Source organism: Sciurus carolinensis, chromosome 12, assembly GCF_902686445.1.
Source record: "Sciurus carolinensis chromosome 12, mSciCar1.2, whole genome shotgun sequence".
Taxonomy (NCBI): domain Eukaryota; kingdom Metazoa; phylum Chordata; class Mammalia; order Rodentia; family Sciuridae; genus Sciurus; species Sciurus carolinensis.
The window spans coordinates 84,828,976-84,852,859 of NC_062224.1; the positions used below are offsets into that span (position 1 = coordinate 84,828,976).

The following is a 23,884-nucleotide window of genomic DNA, read 5'->3' on the forward strand; positions in this document are numbered from 1 at the left end:
TGCAACATACTCAACTTCCCAATAGTTTTCATCACTAAATAGTTCTATGTATTGGGGCAAATTGCTTAATCTTCCTTATTTGTAACATGTAAGTAAGAATACCTAACTCATAGGGTTGTTGTGTAGACTAAATGACTAGTCATACAAAGCACTTAGAACAGTGTCTAGGATGTGCAAGTTCTCAGAAGTACTATAATCATCATTACTGTTGCCTTCCGACATCCATGCTATTCTTATGTTCAAGCCATTCCCTCTACCTGGAAAATCCTCCCCCGTTCTCAATACTCTTTCTGTCCTTCCTGGGTTTTACCAAGTGTATACTTATATCCATGGTACAGCGTCCTGACACGATTGAAAGATCTCCTTGTGGGTCCGATCTTCTGTACCCGTCTATTAACTTCTCGAGGGCAGGAACTCTGATACAAAGTAAACGGTCAGTAAATGTTGGCGCAACTCAATAGTAAGGATAAACTCCATCCCGGGCGGAAGGCCCGGCCCCTCCCGGTTCGGGGGCGGGGCGGGGAGCTCGGCGCGGGGTGGGGGTGGGGGTGGGGGGTGGAACTCTTTTTCCTCGCCGTGGCGGCGGAGGCGCACGGCGTGGGTTAGCGGCAAGACGTCGTCGGAGGAAGGCTGAAAAAGCCCAAGGTGCTGCCGTTGCTAGTACAAGTCGGACTTGCTGTCGCCCGAGCCGCGTCTGTACAGGTCTCGGACAGAGCGGAGCTCGCAGCCGCGGTCCCGGAGCCCACCCTGTCCTCAGCCCTGCCTGACCCGCGGTGATGGAGCCGGCCACCGCGCTGCCCCAGGGCCCGCGCCCGGCTCTGCCCCTTGGGGGCCCGGGCCCACTGGGCGAGTTCCTGCCTCCTCCCGAGTGTCCGGTCTTCGAGCCCAGCTGGGAAGAGTTCGCGGACCCCTTCGCTTTCATCCACAAGATCCGGCCCATAGCCGAGCAGACCGGGATCTGTAAGGTGCGGCCGCCGCCGGTGAGTCACGCCAGCACCCCGGATCCTGCTCGCGGCTGGGGGAGGGAGCGAGGACGCGCGGGGCCCGGAGGCCCGAGGCGCGGGGTGTGAGGAGCAGTCGCCCCGCAGGCCTCGTCAAGTTTGGGGCTGCCCAGAGGGTCGGAGTTGAGGCAGTGGGAGGAAGACCGGGGCTTCTCCAGGGTGGGAGATTAGGAGCGTGGGAGAGCGGGGGCTTCGGCGATGCCACGCGAGGGCCGGGTCGCGGCAGGGCTCGGGCGGACGGGTGCGCGGCCGGGCCTGGGGGTTCGGGTTCGGTTCCGGGTGGAGTGGTGGCAGGAGCCGGAGGTGGTCGCGGGGGAGTTTCCTCCCGGAGCTCAGCCGAGGCGCGGGCGTGGAGGGAGGGCTCTGGGCCCGGCCGGGCTCCGCAGGCTGGTCCTCGCCTCCTCCCCCGGGGTGCGGGGGTGTGTGATGGGGTGGGGGTGGGGGACTTTCGAGTTGTCGTGCGAGGAGGAAAGTTTTCAATATGGCGGCGGGAGCCCCTGGTCCTTTGTGTGGTGGCGGCGTCGGCCCGGAGCGGCCCTCACCTGGGCGCCCCACCCTCCAGACCAGGGCATCCCCTACCCCCTGGTCCCGGGGTCTCCAGGTGGCCCCCTGGCCCGGGTCGAGGAGGGGCGGCCAGCGCTGCCTGGGGGCGGGGAGGAGCCGCGGGTCAGGCCCGGAGCGGAGGTGCTGAGGGGGGCACAATGTTTGGGGGCACTTTGGGGACGATGTGGGCAGGACAGGCGGCGGTGGGCCCCGATGCCGGGCCACGCTCGCGGATGCTCCCACGCGGACTTCTGGCCGCGCCGCGCGGCTCCCGGGGGAGGCCCGGCTGTGTTGGTGCGATGGGGTGGGGGTGAGGCCGTGCCCGCAGGGGCAGATGTCAGACGACCAGCCCTCGGAGGGTTTCACCCCGGGCTCCCAGCCTCCCGAGCCGCAGTGCACGCCCCCAGTGAGCCGGCAAGCCCTGGCTGAAGCGCCTTGGGCCTGGGGCTGGAGCGAGGGGTGCGGTGTTTGTGAGACAACCTAACGGCTCCAACGTTCGCGGAGGGAAACCCGGCCAACCCCTTCCCTGTCCCCCACCCCCCAGCCGGAACTGGACGCGCTCCGACACCCCTCTTTTTTCGCCCACCTTTTGGGATGATCCGAGTCGGAGTTGGCCTAAACGACGGTTGGACGGGCTGGGACGGTTGAAAGGAGGTTTAACTGCCTTTCCTACTGTTAAGAATTTTCTCCCCACCTCTTCCCCGCCCCCCTCCGTAAGTGGAAAAAGACCCCCGCCCCCCGTCCCCCCCCACCGCCCCGTCCCTTAAACTTGCTCTTTGTAATGACATTTCGAGTTGCCGGGATTCCGTACGTAATCATGTTTTGGAAAAGCTGTTTTGAGGGAGATCTCCGAATAAGTCTTACTTATCCACCCCCCCCCCCCGCAATAAAAAATAAAAACACGGACACCAGACTTTGTTTTTTCTTGTATAAATTTGAAAATGGAGATGAAATATAGCCTCAAAACATAACTGGCCAGCTGGTGTGGGGAAAATGTTTGAAAATAGATCCGTTTCTTCCAGGGAAGTGGACAAGGTTGATTATTGTTGCTTGCGGGAAGTACATTTCTTTAGAGTGTAAAGAGGCCTGCAAAAGTTACACTAGGTCTGGTTAGAGCCAAGATTTTAATTCTTGGAGAATAATGTTCCAAGCATTCAGCAATTTAGCTTTATGGCAGATGCAAGGGAGGATGAATACGAATGTTGGTCATTTGCATAAATGAGATTTTATTCAGAAATTGGGCCACCCGAGCAAGTTCATGGTAACCAAAATGCGAAGAGTTAGGTTCCGAGTTAGGTTCCTGGGAGTTGTCCTCCATGTTGGTATTGTGGTATACTAGGGCTGGGGTAAGTCCTTTATCTTGCTTTCTTTTCCTTTTTATAAATATCTTTTACTGAAAAGATAGTGTTGTTCTGGTTAGGTTTGGCAACCCATTTCCTCATCTGGGCTAGCACATTAATGGTAGTCTTTGCAAAATACGATTGTATTGCCTTTCCCACCCTGAATGTCAGACAGACATGATGGCCACCATTTTGTATTGAGAGTACTATGTACTACAGCCTGAGGAAGGGGTAAGGAGGAACAAATAATCTACAAACATGACCAGAGCTCTGTTTTGTAGACCTTCTTTGTGTGAAGGGGGCTTGCTTCCTCCTTTGTTTAACAAACTCCTCTGCCAAATGGAAAGAGTTTGGGAGTATTTGCTGTTGATATAACCAAAAAAAGGGAAATCTTTCCAGAAGTTATGGCTCTTGAAGAGGGGTCTTCTTGGAACAAAGGCTTCTTAAGACATGTAAACAGTCTTTGTTTTAGCAACTGTTTTTAGGAAAACTAACTGTGAACAAGTGGTTCCATATAGTTGGAATATAGCAAAAACAAAAACACTTGAAGAGATATGAAATTTTCCATGGTGATAGCTTTATAATGCCTGTTTGTACATGATTTTTGTTCGTTGAGTTTTGGACCACCAGTGGCTGTATTAAAAGGGGCCTTGGGCCCTTTGGTATTTTACTTGTTAGGAGGTGAAGGATAGAATTATAAATAATTTGTTTCCTTTTGTTTTTACCTTTATATCTTTAATTATCAGTACTTATGTAGCTTAAGTTTTTAACTGTTTTCTTAGTGAGGGTCCTGAGCTGTTTGACTTGTGAATACTTAGATATTTAGATTACTTTGTATATGGGAGTATAGGGGTACACAGAAATTTGTGAAAATATAGTAAGATTAAAAGTAATAAAAGTAATGATTATGCTCAAAACCCAAGTTTAAAGAGAGAAGTAAACCTTGTTTCAAATTATATCAAATATGTAGGATGACTGGATTTATTTTTTGAGCTGAGATCTTTTTAAATTTAAAAGTAATCTGGTTTCTGGTTTTGTTGCCTTTAAAATGCAAATTTAATTTCCTCTTTAATAAGATGTCTGTTTAAAGTGATGTTTTCCATATCTCTTTCTGGCATTTGGAGATCATGAATTTTAGGGGTGTAACTATTAGATGAGAATAGTTAGCTGCTTAGTTTATCCTTTTTTGAATCCTCCCAAGTTTTATAGAGATATATTTGATGGCTTTAATAACTTTCTTGCCTTAAAACATCTAACATTTGGCCATAGATAGGCAAATTCCACAAATTTCTTTGGCAATGTCCAAAAGTTAGAGATTTAGTTCAAACCCCAAATGACACAACAGATACTTTTTTCAGCTTTAACTTCTGTGGTCATTAGTTTCCCTTCATCTTTATAGCCAGAGTAAAAAACTACTTTGTTTTAACATAGTCAGCGTCTTTGAGTAAGATCTTACTTTGGTTGTGGTTATTATTTGGTCACATTAAATCTTAAAAATAGAAACATCCTTGAACAAAAGAAAAAAACTTGAAATTTCTCTTTAAAATAACTTTTAAAATAAACCTGTCATACAATTCACCAGTTTATAGTATACATTGATTGGTTTGTAGTATTTTCACAGGGTTGTACAATCATAATCAATTTTTAAAACATTTTTATCTCCTCCAAAGAAACCCTATACCCACTTGTACCTACATTTTTTTTGCAGGGGACCCTGGGGATTGAACTCAGAGGCCCTTGAAACACTGAATCACCTCCTTAACCATTTTTTATTTTGAGACAGGGTCTCTGTAAATTGCTGAGGCCAGCCTCCAATTTGTAATCCTCTTGCCTCAACCTCCCAAGTAGCTGGGATTACAGGTGTGCACCATTGCACCCAGTTTGTAATTGCTTTTTAAGACAAATTTAGGACTGTATTGCCCTGGAGGAAAAACTTGGTAGGAGTTTGAATGAAGTCCTGCAGTTCTAGGTCACAAATATCTGCCTTAAACAAAGCAAAAATATACTTCATTTGTTGTAGTCTATGACGAGGATATTTATTTACATTTGACTTTCCAGTGGCATATGGAATGCACTAGGAGTCAGGAACATATTCATCTAGTTACAACTCTTAGTGAGCTTATCAACAAATAGACTTTTAGAGTGGAATATAAATAATATTGCACATAATGAGTCAGCTAAAGATTCATCCCCGCCCCCACTGGAAAAATGTCCCTTCCCATGATTATAGGATATAATTTTAAACATGTAATCTAAACCTTTTTAAAGAATAAAAGGAATATAGAATTGCCTTTGAAAAGTGTTAATAATAAGGGTTCTCTATTAAAGCCAGGATTTGAATTCTTTTATTTTAGAAACATAAAAGAGAAAATTATTAACCCTTTTTTTTTTTTTTTTTCCCCCACTGGGGATTGAACCTGGGGGTACTTTATCCCGAGTTATATTCCTAATCCTTTTTACTTTTCGTTTTGACACAGGGTCTCCATAAGTTGCTTAGGGCTTTGCTAAATTACTGAGGCCAGCCCTGAATTTCCCATCTCCTGCCTCAGCCTCCAAAGTTGCTGGGATTACAGGCACCCTATATACTCTTTAATATTTTTTTTTACATGTTAATGGACCTTTATTTTATTCATTTATTTATATGTGGTGCTGCAAATCAAACCCAGTGCCTCACACACGTTAGGCAGGCACTCTACCACTGAGCCACAACCCCAGTCCCCCCGTAAGCTCTTTTTTTCTAACTTAATTTTTTTTTAATTGTAGATGTTCACAATCTTTTTTTATGTGGTTCTGAGGATCGAACCCAGTGTCTCACACATGCTAGGCAAGTACTCTACCACTGAGATAAAAACCTAGTCCTTAAACTCTTAATTTCATTCTTTTTTTTTCGTCTCTAAGGCATTTAATTTTCTTTATGATCTATTTACCTAGTCTTAGAGCATTTCTGGTTGATAGGTTACTGATAAACTTATTTATTTGTTTAATTTGGGGGACAATAACAAAGTCCAGGATGTTGGGATATTTTGAATATAGGTAGGCATAAATCTCCCAATGAGGGAGTTTTCTTTTAGAAAGTTAAGAAATTATTTTTAACTATTTGATTAAAAAAAATAAAGCCAAGCCAGGGTGTGGTACACACCTATAATTCCAACTTGCAGGGAGGCTGAGGCAGGAGGTCACAAGTTCAAGGTCAGCTTCTGCAAGTTAATGAGACCCTGTCTCAAATAAATAAAAAGGGGCTTTGGATGTGGCTGAGTGCTAGAGCCACTCTGGGTTCCAGTCCCCACTACTACGCCCCCGCCCTCCAAAATCCACCTGGCTTATGTACCATCTTGGGATCTTTTTGTAGGCACTTGTAACCTCATTGTTGTCTTAATTGATCCACATTAAGATAGACCACAGAAAAAAGGGAAAGCCCATCTCTCCCAAAATAAAAATGCTAATTAAGTTCTTGGTATTTGTATTCCTTGAAGCCTGTATGTGCCTCTTTGCAAATGCCATCTCTGTGAGTTTGAAGACCTTGCCTTTGTCCTCTCCCAGTCCTTTCTGCTTGATTTGTGTTGAAGTTGTGGAATTTTAATTCTCATTTCCCTAAAACTCCTTTTCCAGAAAGAGACTTCATTCTGTTATTGGTTACTCCTGATTCCCAACTCTATTCTCTCAGACTAACTACCCACTCTGACCAGAAGGCTCCTTCCTAAACAGAAGCAAGTTGAGATAGAAGTCTGTTATTCTCCAGAGATTATGCTTATATTGCCTGTTTAAAGTGCAAGAGATTATTGTCAACCTAAAAAAAATTAATTAGGTGAGTAAGTTTTAGGAATTGGAGGGGTATGCTCTCCAATATTTTTAAAAGTTTGGGTTTCCTGAAGGGGAATCACCAGAGGAATGCTGATGGGGCTCTTGGGGTGAGTGGGATTATGCCTTGGGAAAGCCATATCCCTGGACTGCTGTTAAATAACTTTTGGTATTTTAAAGTTTGAGGAACTTGTAACTACATTTTCCCCTCCCCATGTGGATGGAAAATTGAACCCAGACCTAGTGCATGCTAGGCAACTACTCTACCACTAGGCTGCATCCCCAGCCCATAATAGCTACATTTAAAAAATCTGAGTTGTAACTGGGTCTGGTGGTACACACTGATAGTCCCAGTGATTTGGAGGCTAGTCTCAGCAACTGAGTGAGACCCCATCTTAAGAAGTAAAAGTACTGGGGATATAGCTAGTGGTAGAGGGTGCCCCTAGGTTCAATCCCCTGTACCAACCCCCCCCCCAAAAAAAAAAAAAAACCCAACCAACAACAATAAAAAAAAAAACCTGAGTTGTGAGAAACTCGTTTTAGGCATGATAATCCTATGCACCCTAATAAGGACTTTTTTCATTTTTTGGTGCTGGGTTTCGACCTAGGGATACTCTACCACTGAGCTATGTCTACAGTCCTTTTTTAATTTAAATTTTTTTTGTATCAGGGATTGAACCCAGGGACACTTAACCACTGAGCCACATCCCCATCCTTTTTTATATTTTATTTTGAAACAGGGTGGGCTTTCATTAAGTTGCTGACACTGGCTTTGGACTTGAGATCCTTCTGCCTTAGCCTCCCGATTATAGGTGTTTGCCACTGTGCCCAGCTTGATTTTTTTATTTTGAGACTGGGTCTTGGTAAGTTGCTGAGGCTGGTCTCTAACTTGTGATCCTCCTACTTCAGCCTCCTAAATTATTAGGATTATAGGTGTGTGCTATCCTACATGGCTAGGATTTCTTCAGTATTTATTAACTGCCATGTCCTAGTTTGGGATTGAAAATGACCTTTGTATACCTTATTAAAGTAAGGTGACCTTTGTACATCTTTAGAAAAGTTCTTTTTTGGGGGGACCATTAACTGTTAGAAGAGTTGTATGGTGAATTTGCTTTTACAACTGAGTTTATGAACTAAACCATACTAATGAAGAAAAGCTGCCTCTAGGACAATGAGGCATTTCAGTTCCATAATTATGTTTCGAACAAACATGGGATTTGACTAAGTGCATTCCTTTTAGTACTTTTTTCCTGATCATGGTTTAAATACCCAAATCCCACCCAGCCCAGAGACAGGGTCTATGTTGCCCAGGCCGGCCTTGAACTCCTATGCTCACATGATCCTCCTGCCCCAGCCTTCAAGAAGATGACACTAGAAGTACCTACAACCTTGCCCTGCTTGAACACAAATCTTTAATTGTAGACTATTCCTCCCAAAGCATTGTTGCCATGTACCTTTATAATACCACCTTAGATTCATCCCATTTTTAAAATTCTCTTTGAAAGTCTCTAAAACTTTGTTCTGCTAGAGACATCCTCCCAGGGGGAAATTTTTTTTTTATTGTAAATCAAATATTTTTTGTTATGAAAAATTTCAGGCATATACAAAAGTATATAAAAGTTCTTTTAGCTATTTTCTGTGTATAACAGCAGAAAGAGCATCAGCATCAGTATTGAGACAACTAGTAACATTCAGTTGTAGAATGGACAACTTGGCCTATTTCGTTTTTTGGTGGTGGGGGACAGTTCTGGAGATCAAACCCAGGATCTGATGCATGCTACGCAAATGCTTTCCACTGAGCCATATCCCCGGCCCCTTGGCTTACCTTTGGTCCTGTTCAGGTTATAGGTGACATTTGGACAATTCAGAGTGAGCTTTCTAACCTTTAGTGAGTGATGGTCACTTTGCCCTATTAGTGTGGATGTGTGTCTCTCAGTTTTAGTCAGTAGCTTTGTTGCATTGACATATTTCTGGGGACCTTTGTAGACACTTGTCCATCTTCAGGCTAGAGGTGAGGGAGTGGGGAGGGGGTAGAGTGCATTTTCTACCAGCATCTTTCCAGTCTCTGTTATCTGTCCATTTTGTGTTGACCAGACTTTTATCTCAACTTTCTTCTATTTAGGAAGGGGTCTTCTGGTCAGAGTATGTAGTTAGTCTGAGAGAACAGAGTTGAGAGTCAGGAGAAACCAAGAAACAGAATGAAGTCCCTTTTGGGAAAAAGAGTTTTAGGGAAATGAGAATTAGAAGAGTCTATGGAGTTGTTGATGGGTTTTCTGTACAAAATGGTAGTTTGACTTGAAGCAGGATGGATATTGCAATTTGTTTCATTTATTTATTTACTTTTTTAGTATTTTTAGTTGTTGGTGGACACTATCTTTATTTTATTTATTTTTATATGGTGCTGAGGATCGAACCCAGTGCTTCACATGTGCTAGGCAAGCGCTCTACCATTGAGCTACAATCCCAGCCCTCATTTATATGTTAACTAACATGTTATCAGATATTTTCTTTAAAGTGAGTAATTCAGAAATTGTATCATCAAAAAATATTTTCTACCAGTAATCCCTTAAAATCTTAGGGCTTCCCACTCCCTCCTCTTGAGGATAACTGCATTTCTTAGGAGACACCACCAGGCAGAAGTTCACAAAATGACTTAGAACTTGTTGATTCCATTTCATATTGCAATCTCTCGTAAAATGCTGTACAATTTAAAGATTGTTTTGCAGGGGCAAAAATTAGTTGTATGGATGTATTTTATTTATTACTTAAAATCCAGTTATTTTATTATGTAAAAGAGGACAGGAGGAGGTGGTATTCTTTCTAGATTTTTAAAAACAGGTGGATAGAGTTTTGAATCTAATTCCATCATGACCTTGGACAAAGTTGTTTTGCCCCAGTGTATGCCTTCTCATCTCCTCTAAGGAGATCTGACACTGACCGAGGGTTGCTGTCTAGATTAATTATTTGATGGATTGCAAGGAGCTTAAATCCCAAAGCTTTATTTGCCCATTGCTAAGAAGAGTTCGGGGGGTAGATTTAGCGAGACAATGGTTAGTGCCAAATATATATCCCTCATTTTGCCCAAATAGAAGGGATTGGTTTTAAAAAAGTGAAACTTGAAAAGGCAAAAGCTTAGTGTCAAAACTAGAAAATGTAGAATGTCATTCTTCTGTTGTTTTAGATGAAGCTTTTCTGTATCTGGATTTTTTTTTTTCCCTACCAGGGATAGAACCCAAGGGTGCTTGACCACTGAGCTACATCCCCAGCCCTTTTTATTTTATTTTAAGACAGGGTCTCACTAAGTTGCATACAGCCTTCATAGTTGCTAAAGCTGGCTTTGAACCTGAGATCTTCCTACCTTGGCCTCACCACTATGCCCAGCTGTACCTGGATATTTTTTATATTATTTTTTCTTTTTGCAGAGCTGTGGATCCAGCCCACGGCTTTGTGCATACTAGGCAAGAGCTGTACCATTGAGCTACACACTCGGCCCTGTACCTGTATTATTTTTAAAAAATTGAGATTAAATTTTTTTTTATGTGGGACAATTTACAAATTATTGCAGAAAATGTGCAAGCAGATGTGTGTTTCTTGTGTGTGCATGCAGGAGTTTGTGTTAGGCGAATTTTTATTTGGTGATTTGTGAGTTTACCTGTAAATCTGTAAACAAGTGTATTTTTATTTCTTCTAGTATGGAATAACTGATTTTGTGGAAACCGTGCAAATGGATGGGCATATGTATCTAACAAATTTAAATAATTCTAATGCATGCTTAACAGGAAGGGTCAGTAGACAAAAGTCCAGCATTTTTTTCAGTTATTGCATTTGTAAATGGAGGAGAAATATTAGAAGAGGTAGCAGGAAAAATGTTTGGTTTGATCTTAAAAAAAAGTTGCATCAGTTTGAGTATGTTGGTATACACCTGTAATTCCAGCAACTCAGGAGGTGGAGGCAGGATAGGATAGCGTGTTCAAGGCCAGCCTTGGCAGTTTAGTGAGGTCGTGACTCAAAATAAAAATAACAAGAAGGGCCACCGATGTAGCACAGTGCTAGAGTTTCCATGGGTTCAGTCTCTAGAACAGGGAAAAAAATGAAACACATCGGGACAGTGCTAGATTGTATTTTATTCTTTACTAACAATTAGACAAACTTCTTTATTTTTGAAATGAAGGTATTTAAAACTTGTATATAGCTGGGCACAGTGGTGCATGCCTATAATACCAACAAGGCAGGTGGGTTACAAGTTAGAGGTCAGCTTCAGCAACTTTAGCAAAACCCTCAGCAATTGGTGAGACTGCCTTAAAAGGAAAAGGATGGGGGATGTAGATTAGTGATAAAATGCCCCTTGTTTTAGTCCCCAGTATCTTCCCCCACAAGAATATATAATCCTTACAAACTTAAATTCCCTCAGTTTTTGTTTAAATACATCATGTGTCATTGTGCCTTGTAACATTACCTCTTAGGTTGGCCTATGTATGCTGTGTTCCTACTATGATTTAATGTGACTTGTGTGTGTGTGTCTTGAATCAAGTATTTTAATAATGCTTTCTTATAGAAGTATTAAAAAACCCAGTTGGGTGCAGTCCTGTAAACCCAGAGACTGAGGAGGCAGAGATAGAGGGATCTCAAGTAAGAGACCAGCCTTAGACCTTGTCTCAACCTAAAAAAATTAAAAAAAAAAAAAAAAAAAAAGGCCAGTGTAGTGGCATTATGCCTGTAATCTCAGCAGCTTGGGAGGCTGAAGCAGGAGGACTGTGAGTTCAAAGTCAGCCCCAGCAATTTAGTGAGGCCCTAAGCAACTCAGCGAGACCCTGCCTCTAAATAAAATATAAAAAGGGGACTCAGGATATGGCTCAGTGTTTAAGTGCCCCTGGGTTAAATCCCCAGTACCACCCCCTCACCCCCCAAAAAAGTTACTTCCAATGATGTATATACCAAGTTTTAAATCTTAAAATGTTAGGTATTTTATTTGGCAACAGACAGCTAGGCTAAGATTTCTCTTCTCAGCTGTTCTCTTTGTGTGGCCCTAAGCAGATTTTTGTGCATTCCTGAGTTAATTTTTGCTATCTCATGGGCTTGACCAAATTGTAATGCTTAGAGAACTAAAATCTAAGCTTAGTGTGTTTCAGCACTTGGTCGGTGCTTTTTATTAAGCATGTATTCCTCTGAGATGTTATGGTACACTATAGGCTACAGATCCTCAAACATTATTTTACTCTAATCATATAACTCCAGAAACAAAGAACAAATCCCTATCAAACCCACATAATTACAAGGTCTTTAAGGCAAGATCCTCCCAATTTTCTGTGTGGTTGTACCAACTCATCATTTGGTGATATTTAAACCAGATGGTAACATCTTGTCCTTGCCAGGCTTTAACTTGTAGGGAAGAGATGGAGAGGGAGGCTCCGCTACATTTGGACTGATTATTTTTTTATTTGTTGGGCAGGGAGTGGGATGAAGAATGAGAGAGATCTGTGCAGAATTTTTGGAGTATAACCTCTACTTTGTAAAATTCCAGGTATTTAAGCTTTTCTCTCTCAGGCTTTCAGCCAGTAGTATGATGCATGTGGGACAAATTGAGAAGAGCCACCAGATTTTCCAGTGGGAGGTTGGTTTTAGGGATTTGTGTAGGGTGTGGGTTTGGGGTTTTAAAAAATTGTACTTGATGGCAGCCCATTCCTCTGGTTTCCTCTACAACTGCTGTTTTCACTGTTAAGCTAATGTCTTTTTCCATCTTCCACTGTAAAATATGTCTTTGATTTACATAATGGATAATGGCTCATCAAGTTTTTTTTGTTTTTGTTTTTTCCATTTTTGGTTTTAGGGATTGAATCAGGGGCGATTTACCACAGCTGCAGTCCCCAACCCTCTGAGACAGGGTCTTGCTAAATTACTTGGGGTTTTGGAAGTTGCTGAGGCTGGCCTTGAATTTATAGTTCTCCTGCCTCAGCCTCCTGAGTTCCTGGAATTACAGGCTTCACCACCATCCCTAGCTCATCAAGGTGTTTTTGTTTTGTTTTGTTTTGTTTTGTTTTGAGCTGGATACGATGGTGCATTCCTGTAATTTCAGTGATTTGGGAGACTGAGGCAGGAGGATTGCAAGTTTGAAGCCAACCTCTACAACATAACAAGACCCTGTCTCAATATAAAAAATTAAAAAGGGCTGGGACAGCTCTGAGTAGAGTATCCCTTGGATTCGATCCTCAGTATACCTCTCCCCAAAAAATTATTTTGAGAGGAATAGGGTTTAGCATTTGATTTTGGATTCTGAAACAATTTTTTTTTTTTTTTTTGGTGGGGAGAGTGTCATTATCCAGCTATCAAATGAAAACTTTGAGAATAGGGCTGGGGTTGTAATTGAGTAGTGCCTTGCCTAGCATGTATGAGGCCTTGGGTTCAATCCCCACCACCAACAAAAACAGAAAACTTTTTAAAAGAATAGAAATTTCTTTTTTTTTTTGAGATGCTGGGATTGAACCCAGGGCCTTGTGCATGCTAGCAAGCACTCTGCCAACTGAGCTCTGTCCCCAGCCCGAGAATAGAAATTTCATGAGAAGAAGACTAGAGTAAGAGTAAAACCATTTGGCTTCTGATGTGTATCCCATTACTTACATGTTATCCTTGAGCTGCTAGCCTTAAGAGGGTCATCACTATTTTCAGAACTTTGTTCCCGTTAACCTGCCTATAAAAGGGAGGTAATGTGGCCCTTCTTTAACAGAGTAAGGCCTAAAGAGCTACAGGTGAGTTTGCCCAAGGTCACCTGGGTAGTAAGTGGTGGAGCTAGGATTTGAACTTAAGCAGTACAGGTCCAGAGTTAAGTGTTCTTAAACACTGTTTAATATTGCCTCTTAAATAACCATAAACATGATGCAATTGTGATTACAGGAAATGGTTGAAGGGAAATTGTGAAATCTTACTATTTTTGCCTATGTCCTTCTTTTGCTTTACTTTATATTGTTTTCCCCCCATTTTTATTGATGCATCCTAATTGTACATATGGTGGAATTAATTATTACATATTAAGATGTGCTTATTTTTTATTTATTTATTTTTTTTGCAGTGCTGGGGATTGAACCCAGGGTCTTGTGCTTGCAAGGCAAGCACTCTACCAACTGATCTATAGCCCCAGCCCCATAAAATGCTTATTGTTTTTAGTTTTAATTTATTTTTATTGTAAACAAATGGGATACATGTTTGTACATGGAGTAACAGCATACCATTTGTGTAATCATACATTTACATAGGGTAATGATGTTTGATTCATTCTGTTATTTTTTCCTCCCCCCGACCCCTACCATCCCTCTTTTCCCTCTATACAGTCCCTCCTTCCTGCATTCTTGCCCCCCTTCCACCCCCCGTTATGTGTCATCATCCGCTTATCAGCGAGATCATTCGCCCTTTGGTTTTTTGAGATTGGCTTATCTCACTTAGCATGATATTCTCCAATTTCATCCATTTGCCTGCAAATGCCATAACTTTATTATTCTTTATAGCTGAGTAATATTCCATTGTATATATATATACCACAGTTTCTTTATCAATTCATCAATTGAAGGACATCTAGGTTGGTTCCACAATCTGGCTATTGTGAATTGAGCAGCTATGAACATTGATGTGGCTGTATCTCTATATTATGCTGATTTTAAGTCCTTTGGGTATAGGCCAAGGAGTGGGATAGCTGGGTCAAATGGTGGGTCCATTCCAAGTTTCCTAAGGAATCTCCACACTGCTTTCCAGAGTGGCTGCACTAATTTGCAGCCCCACCAGCAATGTATGAGTGTACCTTTTCCCCACATCCTCTCCAACACCTATTGTTGCTTGTATTCTTGATAATCGCCATTCTAATTAGGGTGAGATGGAATCTTAGTGTAGTTTTGATTTGCATTTCTCTTATTACTAAAGATGGTGAACATTTTTTTATATGTTGATTGCTTGTGGATCTTCTGTGAAGCGTCTGTTCATATCCTTAGCCCATTTTTTGATTGGGTTATTTGTATTCTTGGTGTAGAGTTTGAGTTCTTCATATATTCTGGAAATTAGTGCTCTATCTGAAGTATGAGTGGCAAAGATATTCTCCCACTCTGTAGGCTCTCTCTTCACATTGCTGATAGTTTCCTTTGCTATCAATAGAAAAATAGAGAAAGCTATTTAGTTTGAATCTGTCCCAGTTATTGATTCTTGCTTTTATTTCTTGTGCTATGGGAGTCCTGTTAAGGAAGTCGGGTCCTAAGCCAACAAGTTGAAGATTTGGACCTACTTTTTCTTCTATAAGATGAAGGGTCTCTGGTCTGATTTTGAGGTCCTTGATCCACTGTGAGTTGATTTTTGTGCAGGGTGAGAGATAGGGGTTTAGTTTCATTCTGTTGCATATGAATTTCCAGTTTTCCCAGCACCATTTGTTGAAGAGGCTATCTTTTCTCCATTGCATATTTTTGGCACCTTTGTCTAGTATGAGAAAATTGTATTTATTTGGGTTTGTGTCCGTGTCCTCTATTCTGTACCATTGACCTACCTGTCTGTTTTGGTGCCAGTACCATGCCATTTTTGTTACTATTGCTTTGTAGTATAGTTGAAGTTCTGGTATTGTGATACCCCCTGTTTCATTCTTCCTGCTAAGGATTACTTTAGCTATTCTGGGTTTCTTATTCTTCCAGATGAATTTCATGATTGCTTGCTCTATTTCTGTAAGGTACATCATTGGGATTTTAATTGGAATTGCATTGAATCTGTATAGCACTTTTGGAAATGCTTATTTTTGACTATGTACTTTCTATTCTTGTAGGCTACAGGGTTTTTTTTTTTTTTTTTTTTTCAGGGTTGCTTTTGTACTGGAGATTGAACCCAGGTGTGCTTAACCAGAGAGTCATATCCCCAGCCCATTTTTATTTTTATTTTTTTGCCATTTTTATTTTTTATTTTGAGACAGGGTCTTGCTAAATTGCCTAGATCCTCACTAAATTGCTGAGGCTGGCTTTGAACTTGGGATCTTCCTGTCTCAGCCTCCTGAGTTGCTGGGATTACAGGTCTGCAGCTTTTTTTCAATTCTTACTTTTTAATTTATTTTTAGTTGTTGATGGACCTTTATTTATTTATATGTGGTGCTGAGAATCGAACCCAGTGCCTCCCACGTGCTAGGCAGGTGCTCTACCACTGAGCTACAACCCCAGGCCCCTTTTTCTAATTCTTGCTAAGATAGATCCATTTTACTACTAAGAAGAGCCTGAGAGCTGTTAGGTGACTTGTCCCAGGTGGCACAACCTTTAGAAGAAGATTGGGGTGCTGGGCATGGTGGCACATGCTTATAATTCTAACAATTCTGGAAGCTAAGTCAGGAGAATCACAAATTCTCTTAGCAAGTTGCTATCTAAAACAAAATTTAAAGAAGAGTTCTGGATGTAGCTCAGTGGTAGCGTGAGTGAGGAGGCCCTGGGTTTAGTCCTTATCAGTATCTTTAAAAAATTGGGGTTTCAAACCATCGCACTATTTCTAAATTCATTGTTTGTCCTTCTATTTAATATGCAGTGGCTCTCTTCATAAACTTCAGAAATTAACCTGCTTCTTTCTTTCATCTTCCCCCAATAAGCCTTTTGAGTGTGGTTTTTCTCTTTTGGTTATCCAAACACAACTACAAAGAAATCAATAAAAAATAGTAAGCTGCACCTATATGATATCAAAGTACAGTATAGATTATTTTGTCTATTGTATTTGTGTATTTTAGTTTATCAGTAGGTAATAGCATATTACTTTTATATATCCCTTTTGTCAGGTGGCTCATTTATATGGAAGCTCCTTATTCATCAGCTTTTCAGTGACTATTCAACTTCACACATGAGAAGTACTTAGGACTCAGGGATCCCCCAAATGTGTTCCTGCCTCCCTTCAAAGTCCTTTTGGAGTCCTTCCCAGAACTAAATTACAATCTCATGTTGGACTAAGTGTTTGAATTTTAAGAAACTCCTCTGGTCATTCGAAACCTCAACTACACTTAAGAACTGCTAATTTAAGTAATTCCTTAATAGGGAAAATAGGAATTCTCTTGCCTGTTGTCTTCAAATTGATCAGAAATTGTCAGCTATACTTTAGGAAATCCTTTTCATCATCTCTTTTGAATGAAGAAATGGATTGGATTGTGGCATTAGTCGTAGTTTCAGAGCAGTACAGTTATTGATATGTCAGTAAGTGCCAGGCATTGTGTTAAGGTTCTACGGCTTGAGAAGTAAATTAAATAGCTTTGACTTAAAGGAACGCATAATCTACTGGTGAGAAAGATCTAAAAGATTATACAGTATGACATGTGGATGTCTGCATGGATCAGAAGTTGTAATAGAGTGGTTGAAAATAACTGGGGGGCAGAGGAATGTAGGTGGGTGGAGAGAGGAGACTGCCTGGGATGCTTGGGAAGCCTTTGGTGCACCTGAATTGGGGTGTTTGGGGGAAGAATGTGTGAGTATAGAATGAAATTGAGGATCACGACGAACCCCAGGAATACCAACATTTAAGGAAAGAAGAGGATCTGGTTTGGAGGCACCAGAAAATGTAGTGCTGGGAAGCCAAATAACCTGCCAGATAAAGGCAGGTTTGTTGCTAGTATTCAGACTTACATGACTACATGGTGGTCATGTAAGTCTCTAGATACGACTTTCATATTCTTGTATTTAGAACCTGGAAAAGTAGATAATTGCAGTTTGTAGAGAGTGATACTGGGCAGCTAAAGTGAGTTATCTTTCAGATCAAATTTATTTTAGGATGTAGCAGTAAAGGTGAGAAATAAAGCAGTCAGTAATGCTAACTCTACTACAGTAGTAGAATGATCTGAGCTATGTTGTGGAATAAGTTTAAGATCTTTGGTGATAAAGACTTTTTATTTATCATCTTAAATGGATGTGTAACATCTTAAATGCTTGTGTATTAATACATCCTTTACTCTTTCAAACAGGGCATCTAACCTTGAAGCTTGGCCACTGTCTTAATGTGTTCATGCTGCTATAACAAAATACCTGAGACTGGGTAATTTGTAAATAATAGAAATTTATTTTTCACAGTTCTGGAGGCTGGAAAGTCCAAAGAATCGAGTCTTGGGTAGATTTGGTGTTGAGTGTTCTGCTTCCAAGATGGTGTCTTGAATACTGTGTCCTGCTTTGGTGGAAGGGTAAAAGGGTCTAGGCTAGTTCCTCCAGCCGTTTTATAAGATCTCTAATCCTGTTATTGAATACTCTGCCCTTTTGATTTAATCACTTCCCAAAGGGCCGCACCTCTTAATACTACCACATTGGTGATTTAATCTTTAAAAAATTTTTTCAATCCCCAGCACCGCAAAAAAAAAAAAAAAAATTTTTTTTTTTTTTTAGTTGTCAATGGACCTTTATTTATTCTTATGTGGTGCTGAGAATGGAACCCAGTGCCTCACACATGCTAGCAAGTGCTCTACCACTGAGCCACAGCCCAGCCCAGATAATTAAATTTTAACACATGAATTTTGGGAGGGGCATAGACACTGAAGCCATAGCAGTCAGAATCATAAAATATTGAATAGACTAGCAGTTTGCCTTGTGTAAACATTTAACAGTAGTGGGATCAACTAAGTGATTTCCCAGTCAATATCAGTTCAGGTTTTAAGTTCAGTCTTTTACTTTAAATATGGCTATTAGGGATCATATATAGTATAAAATTTCCACTTTCATTATTAGGCTTTAAGTTAATGAATCTTAACTGTAGCAGGGCTAAGTATTTGCTGTTAAATATTTGCCTCTACTGAAATAGATACTAATTTTTTGTTTTTTGAATACAGTTTTCTAATGTGTGTTTAGTTGGGACATCAATACAACAAAGATTTTGTGATCTTTTCTGTCTTTTCCTGAGGCTCAAAATGATTTTTAGTCTCACTACTATCCCTTTCCTGACCCTGGCTTTGAGTCTCTTAAGAGTGACTAGTTGGTAAAGGACCAAAGGGTAGAGCTTGTGTTTACAATCTAATGAGACCTTAAAGTAGGGTGTGGGATGTTTGACTTTTCTTGCCTTTGGTGCCCAGGTAGGTTTGGGTGTTGCTTAGGGAAGGTTGTGGGTGTAGAGTCTAACCTCTTTCTAAACCCTATGCCCCTTAAGAATTATTATTATTAGAATCTTTCTGGTCTTTTCTAAACCTTGATAACTTCAGTTTTCTGCCAGACGTTGTTTCTTTCCTTATTGGAATTTTAAGTGTGGAAGAAAACCACTTATTAAATAACTTCCTTGAGAGAAAAGCTGTGGTGTTATAGCTAATTTGATTGCAATCTGGCCTGGTATAAGCATTCCAAAGTAATGTATGCACTGTTATAATTGCAGTAAGGGAGAAGAATCTAAAGTTTTTTCTGGTCCCATCCAGTGATTAATATATCATGTATGATGACCTGAAAGAAATTATAATTTCCTGTTAACTTGTCATGATTAGCCCACATCATACTCATTTGGTCGGAAGGTGATTTGTTCTAGGGATTTAGTTAGCTTTCTTAGAATCCTTGGTGAATTTTTAAAAAGATATTTCCATTATAGGCCTGTTAATATTTGAGGAATATGCCAAAATCAGTACGCATCACTCCAGTAGGTGACTTTGGGAGACTTCAGGTGAGGAAATTTGGGAAGGGTAAGGTGTCTATGTGGTCTAGTTAGCTCCCTTACTGTAAAGTTTTATAAACAACATGACACTTTGCTAGTTCTTATGAAGTGGCCTGACAGGAAACTATTTCTTTGAGGTTTTGGAAGAAAGATCTGTGAGAGCCATTTTATATTTTCTTCTGGTTTTAAGGACCTATTATTACCAAGTTTACATATACATATACATAATGTTCATATACATACACATACACTTTTTTCTTCCTCTTTTTGTTTTGAAGATTGAACCCAGGGCCTGACTGGATATATACCCAGCCCAATTGCTAAATTTTGTTGAAAGTGGTGAAAAAAAAAATTAAATAACCCAAAAAACTTAACACCCCAACCCCCAAATAACCCAGTTAATAAATGGGCAGATGAACTAAACAGACACTTCTCAAAAGAAGAATACAAATGGCCCACAAATATATGAAAAAAGTGCTTAGCATCTTTAGGAATTAGGGAAATGCAAATCAAAACTGCATTGAGATTTCATCTCAAATTAGAATGTTAGCCATCAAGAACACAACAAAAAAAGCTGTGAACTGCAGTGTATACTTGTAATCCCTGTGATTTGGGAGGGTGAAGTATGAGGACCTCAAGTTCTAGGCCAGCCTCAGCAACTAAGTAAAGCCTTAAGCAATTTAGCAAGACCCCATCTCAAAAAATAAAAAAGACCAGTGATGTAGCTCAGTGTTAGAGTGCACGTGGGTTCAATCCCCCCAAAAGAGGTAAGAAAATACAAATAATAATAAATGCAGGAGAGGTTGGGAGAAAAGTAACACACAATTCACAAAGCCAAACTATGGAACCATAACCTAGGTGTCAGTGGATGAATACAGAAAATGTGGTATATATACACAGTGGAGTTTTATTCAGCGATAAAGAATGAAATGATATAATTTGCAGGAAAGTAGATGGAACTTGAGAACACTATGTTAAGCGAAGTAAATCAGACTTAGAAAGTTAAGGGTTGTATGTTTTCACTCATGTGGAAGCTGGAGAGGGAAAAGGAAAAGAAAGATTGGGCGAGGAGTTTCATGGAAATGGAAGGGAGATCATTAGAATAGAATAAAAGGCATCAGTGAGAGGGAGGAAGAGAAGGAGGAGGAAGAGAGGGTAAGGGGAAATCCTGGGAATGATATTGGTCAAATTATATTGTTATTGTATACGTGAATGAATGTGTTAGCAGTGAATGTATAATACAATACACCAATAAAAATATGGGGGGATAAAAGAAAAAGAAATTTAATGGAATGAGTGCCTAGAAAGTAAATACCATAACATGTGCTTTTTTTTTTTAAATTAATTTGTTTTTTTTTGGTACTGGGGATTTAACCCAGATGCACTTTACCTACTGAGTCACATCCCTAGCCTTTTTTTATTTTTTATTTTGAGACAGGATCTTGTCAAGTTGCTGAGACTGGCCTTGAACTTGGGATACTCATGTCTCAGCCTTCTGAGTTGCTAGGTGTGTGCCACTGCGCCTGGTTCATAGCATTGTTTCTTTATTACCACTATATTTTAATTTACTAATAAGTGACCCATAAGAAGTGTTTTGCTTTTCAAATATTTAATACGCAGAAACTAAAATATTCTTTGAAACAAATTCTTTTAAACCAATGCCTTTTCACAAGCCCTATCTATTTGAGTTCTAATTTTAGTGAAGGTTCTTATCCCTTGGTACCTATTATTTTTAATATGACTATTAAAAGTCCATAAATGATTATGCTATTTTTAGGATCTTTTTGGTGGTAGGACTTCAGGGAAGATTCAGTTGACCCAAGTATACCTTTTCTAAAAATGTTGTCATTATACAAATACATCAAGAAATTGTTATTAATAGTGAATGAAAGAAGCATTTATGGTTAGTTCTTTGGAGGAACAGATTAGATAGGGTGATCTCTAGGGTTCGTTAGGGCAGTTGTTTCTTTTCTTTTTTTTTTCTTTTGGTACCAGGGATTGAACTCAGAGGGGCTTAACCACTGACTATGTCTTGTCTTTTTTTGTTTTTTGAGACAGGGCAGGGTCTTGGTAAAGTGCTGAGGCTGATCTCAAACTTGCAGTCCTCCTGCCTCAACCTCCCAAGTTGCTGGGATTACAGGCATGTACCACCACACTTGGCAGGGCAGTTGTTTCTAAGGTTTTGGCTGAGGACACTTGAAGGATTCCCAAGATCCTTTCCAAGAAAGCTTCCCCTTTTCAACTAAATGTGTGTGAAGTCAGATTTTCTTCATATACTTTTTTTAAAGTATTTTTTTAATATACATTTTTTAGTCGTGGATGAACCTTTATTTTTATTTATTTATTTATTTATTTATGTGTGGTGTTGAGAATTGAACCCAGTGCCTCACACATGCTAGGCAAGTGCTCTACCGCTGAGCCACAATCCCAGCCCTTTTCATATACCTTTTTTTTTAGGGGGTGGTACTGGGGATTGAACTCGGAGGCACTTGACCCCTGAGCCACATCTCCAGTCCTTTTTTGTATTTTATTTAGAGACAGGGTTTCACTGAGTTGCTTAGCACCTTGCTATTTATAAAATAAAACAATGCATTAAACATTGAAGAGATCACTTAATGTAAAAATGTCTTAGTTCTGGGCTGGGGAGATAGCTCAGCTGGTAGAGTGCTTGCCTCGCAATACACCAAGGCCCTGAGTTCGATCCCCAGTACCACAAAAAAGTCTTAGTTCTAATTTCTAATGTGATAAAAACCAGTAGATATAACCTACACAAACTAATGTTCTTTGAGGTCTTTAATTTTTAAGAGTTTATAGAGAGTCCTAAGCCCCCAATTTTGAGCTGCTAAAGTAGTAAAAAAAGGAAGCTTGACTGTGCAAAGTAGAAATCTGCTAAGTAGGATCTCCCGGGGAGTGGTTTTTATCACTTTTTTCTTTGTGCTCTGTGTACATGGGCATGGTGCCTGCGTGTGTGTGTGTGTGTGTGTGTGTGTGTGTGTGTGTATGTTTATGGGTATTGAAACCAAGGCCTCACACATACTAGGCAAGTGCCTCTACTACCAAGCTATGTCCTATATCCTTTCATTTCATTTTGACAGGGCCTTGCTAATTTTCCCATGCTGGCTTTGAACCTATGATTCTCTTGGCTCAGTGTAAGGAATAGCTGGGATTACAGACATGTGCCACTGTGCCTGGCTTAGTGTTATTCAACTTTGTAAACAAGACATCTGTACTTATAAGAAAGTTGCCTTTGTTTTAATTTCATATCCAATGATCATATTTTATATATCCCAGTTGGACAGGGGTAAAAAATTTAAATGATTTTTTTTTTCTTCCTTCCTAACTTCTCACTGCCCCCTTCTCTCCCCTCTGTTTAACCCAGGGTGCTCTGTTAGAGAGTTATATACCCAATCCGTTTTTAATTATTTATTTATTAGGTACTGGGAATTGAACCCAGGCATGTTTTACCACAGGACCTCACTAAGTTGCTGAGGCTGGCCTCAAACTTGTGATCCTTTTGCCTCAACCTCAACTAGCATTATACTACACCTGGCTTAGACTTTATTTATTTATTTATTTTTTACAGTGCTGAGGATTGAACCCAGGACCTTTTGCATGAAAGGCAAGCACTCTACCAGCTGAGCTATATCCCCAGCCCTAGACTTTATTTTTTAAAACTGTTTTACATTTATAGAAAAAAATGACATACCAGTACAGTTTGTATACACCCCACCATTACCTAGTTTGCTCTTTTTTAAAATACCTTACATTAGGATGACAATTTGTTATGATTAATGAACCAGTTTTATTAACTGAAGTCCATACTTTTTTTTATCTTTCTGTGGTTGCCTCATCTCTTTTTGTGTCTCAGTGTTCCATCCATGATATATACCACACTGCATTTAGTTTTGTCTCTTTAGGCTTCCCTTTGCTGTGGCAGTTTCTCAGATTTTCCTTGTTTTTGATGATGATGATAGTTTTGAGAACACACTGGTCAGGTGTTTTGTAGGATGCCTTTCTGTTGGAATTTGTCTGATGTTTTTCTTAGGATAAGCCTGGGTTTATTGTGAACGGACTTTTTTTTTTTTCCCCCCAAGAGAACATATATCCTTAAAATATTTGCTGTTGATCCAAAACTCAAATCCAGGTCAGTCTAGGACAAGAAGAGATGCACTAAGAGTGTGTGTGCCCTAACTGTATAACCTCCTGCTGACACTCAGATGCAGATGTCTTATCCATTATCATGTCTTTGTTAAGTAGTAGGAGGAGTTGAAAAAGACCAAGTAGGGGTAATGAGATAAGAACACAGAGGGGGTAATGAAATCCAGAAATAATAAGACATTCAGGAAAGTTTATTTTTAAGGTTATGGAGCACTTTGTGACCCTGTTGAAAGCAGTGGGCTGTCTTAGAAAAATCCACATAATACTCAATTCTACATAAAATGTAGCAGCCTCTCATTTAAGGCATAAAAGTGATTCTATAATCTAAAAAGAAAATCTTCCAAATTTAAGTGTTTTTTGCTAGAAGTCTCATTAAGGATGGGAGGTCTAAAACATCCTTTGAACAAATGGGTGGCTAATTAAAGCTGGTTGGTGCCAAGCCTGCCCTGA

The 23,884-nt window shown here is 40.3% G+C and overlaps 1 protein-coding gene across 3 annotated transcripts in view; it reads left to right on the plus strand.

Moving 5' to 3' along the window:
• The first annotated feature begins 591 nt into the window (after positions 1–591).
• Kdm5b (lysine demethylase 5B) overlaps positions 592–23,884 on the plus strand; it is a 73,950-nt gene continuing 50,657 nt past the window's right edge. For 2 of the 3 annotated variants that reach the window (XM_047520582.1, XM_047520583.1), the window contains exon 1: positions 594–980. In XM_047520582.1, coding sequence (XP_047376538.1) covers positions 777–980 — 204 coding nt within the window. In that variant the 5' untranslated portion in view covers positions 594–776. Of the gene's footprint in view, positions 981–23,884 lie in introns of all 3 variants that reach the window. The other variant, XR_007104321.1, reaches the window with a different exon arrangement.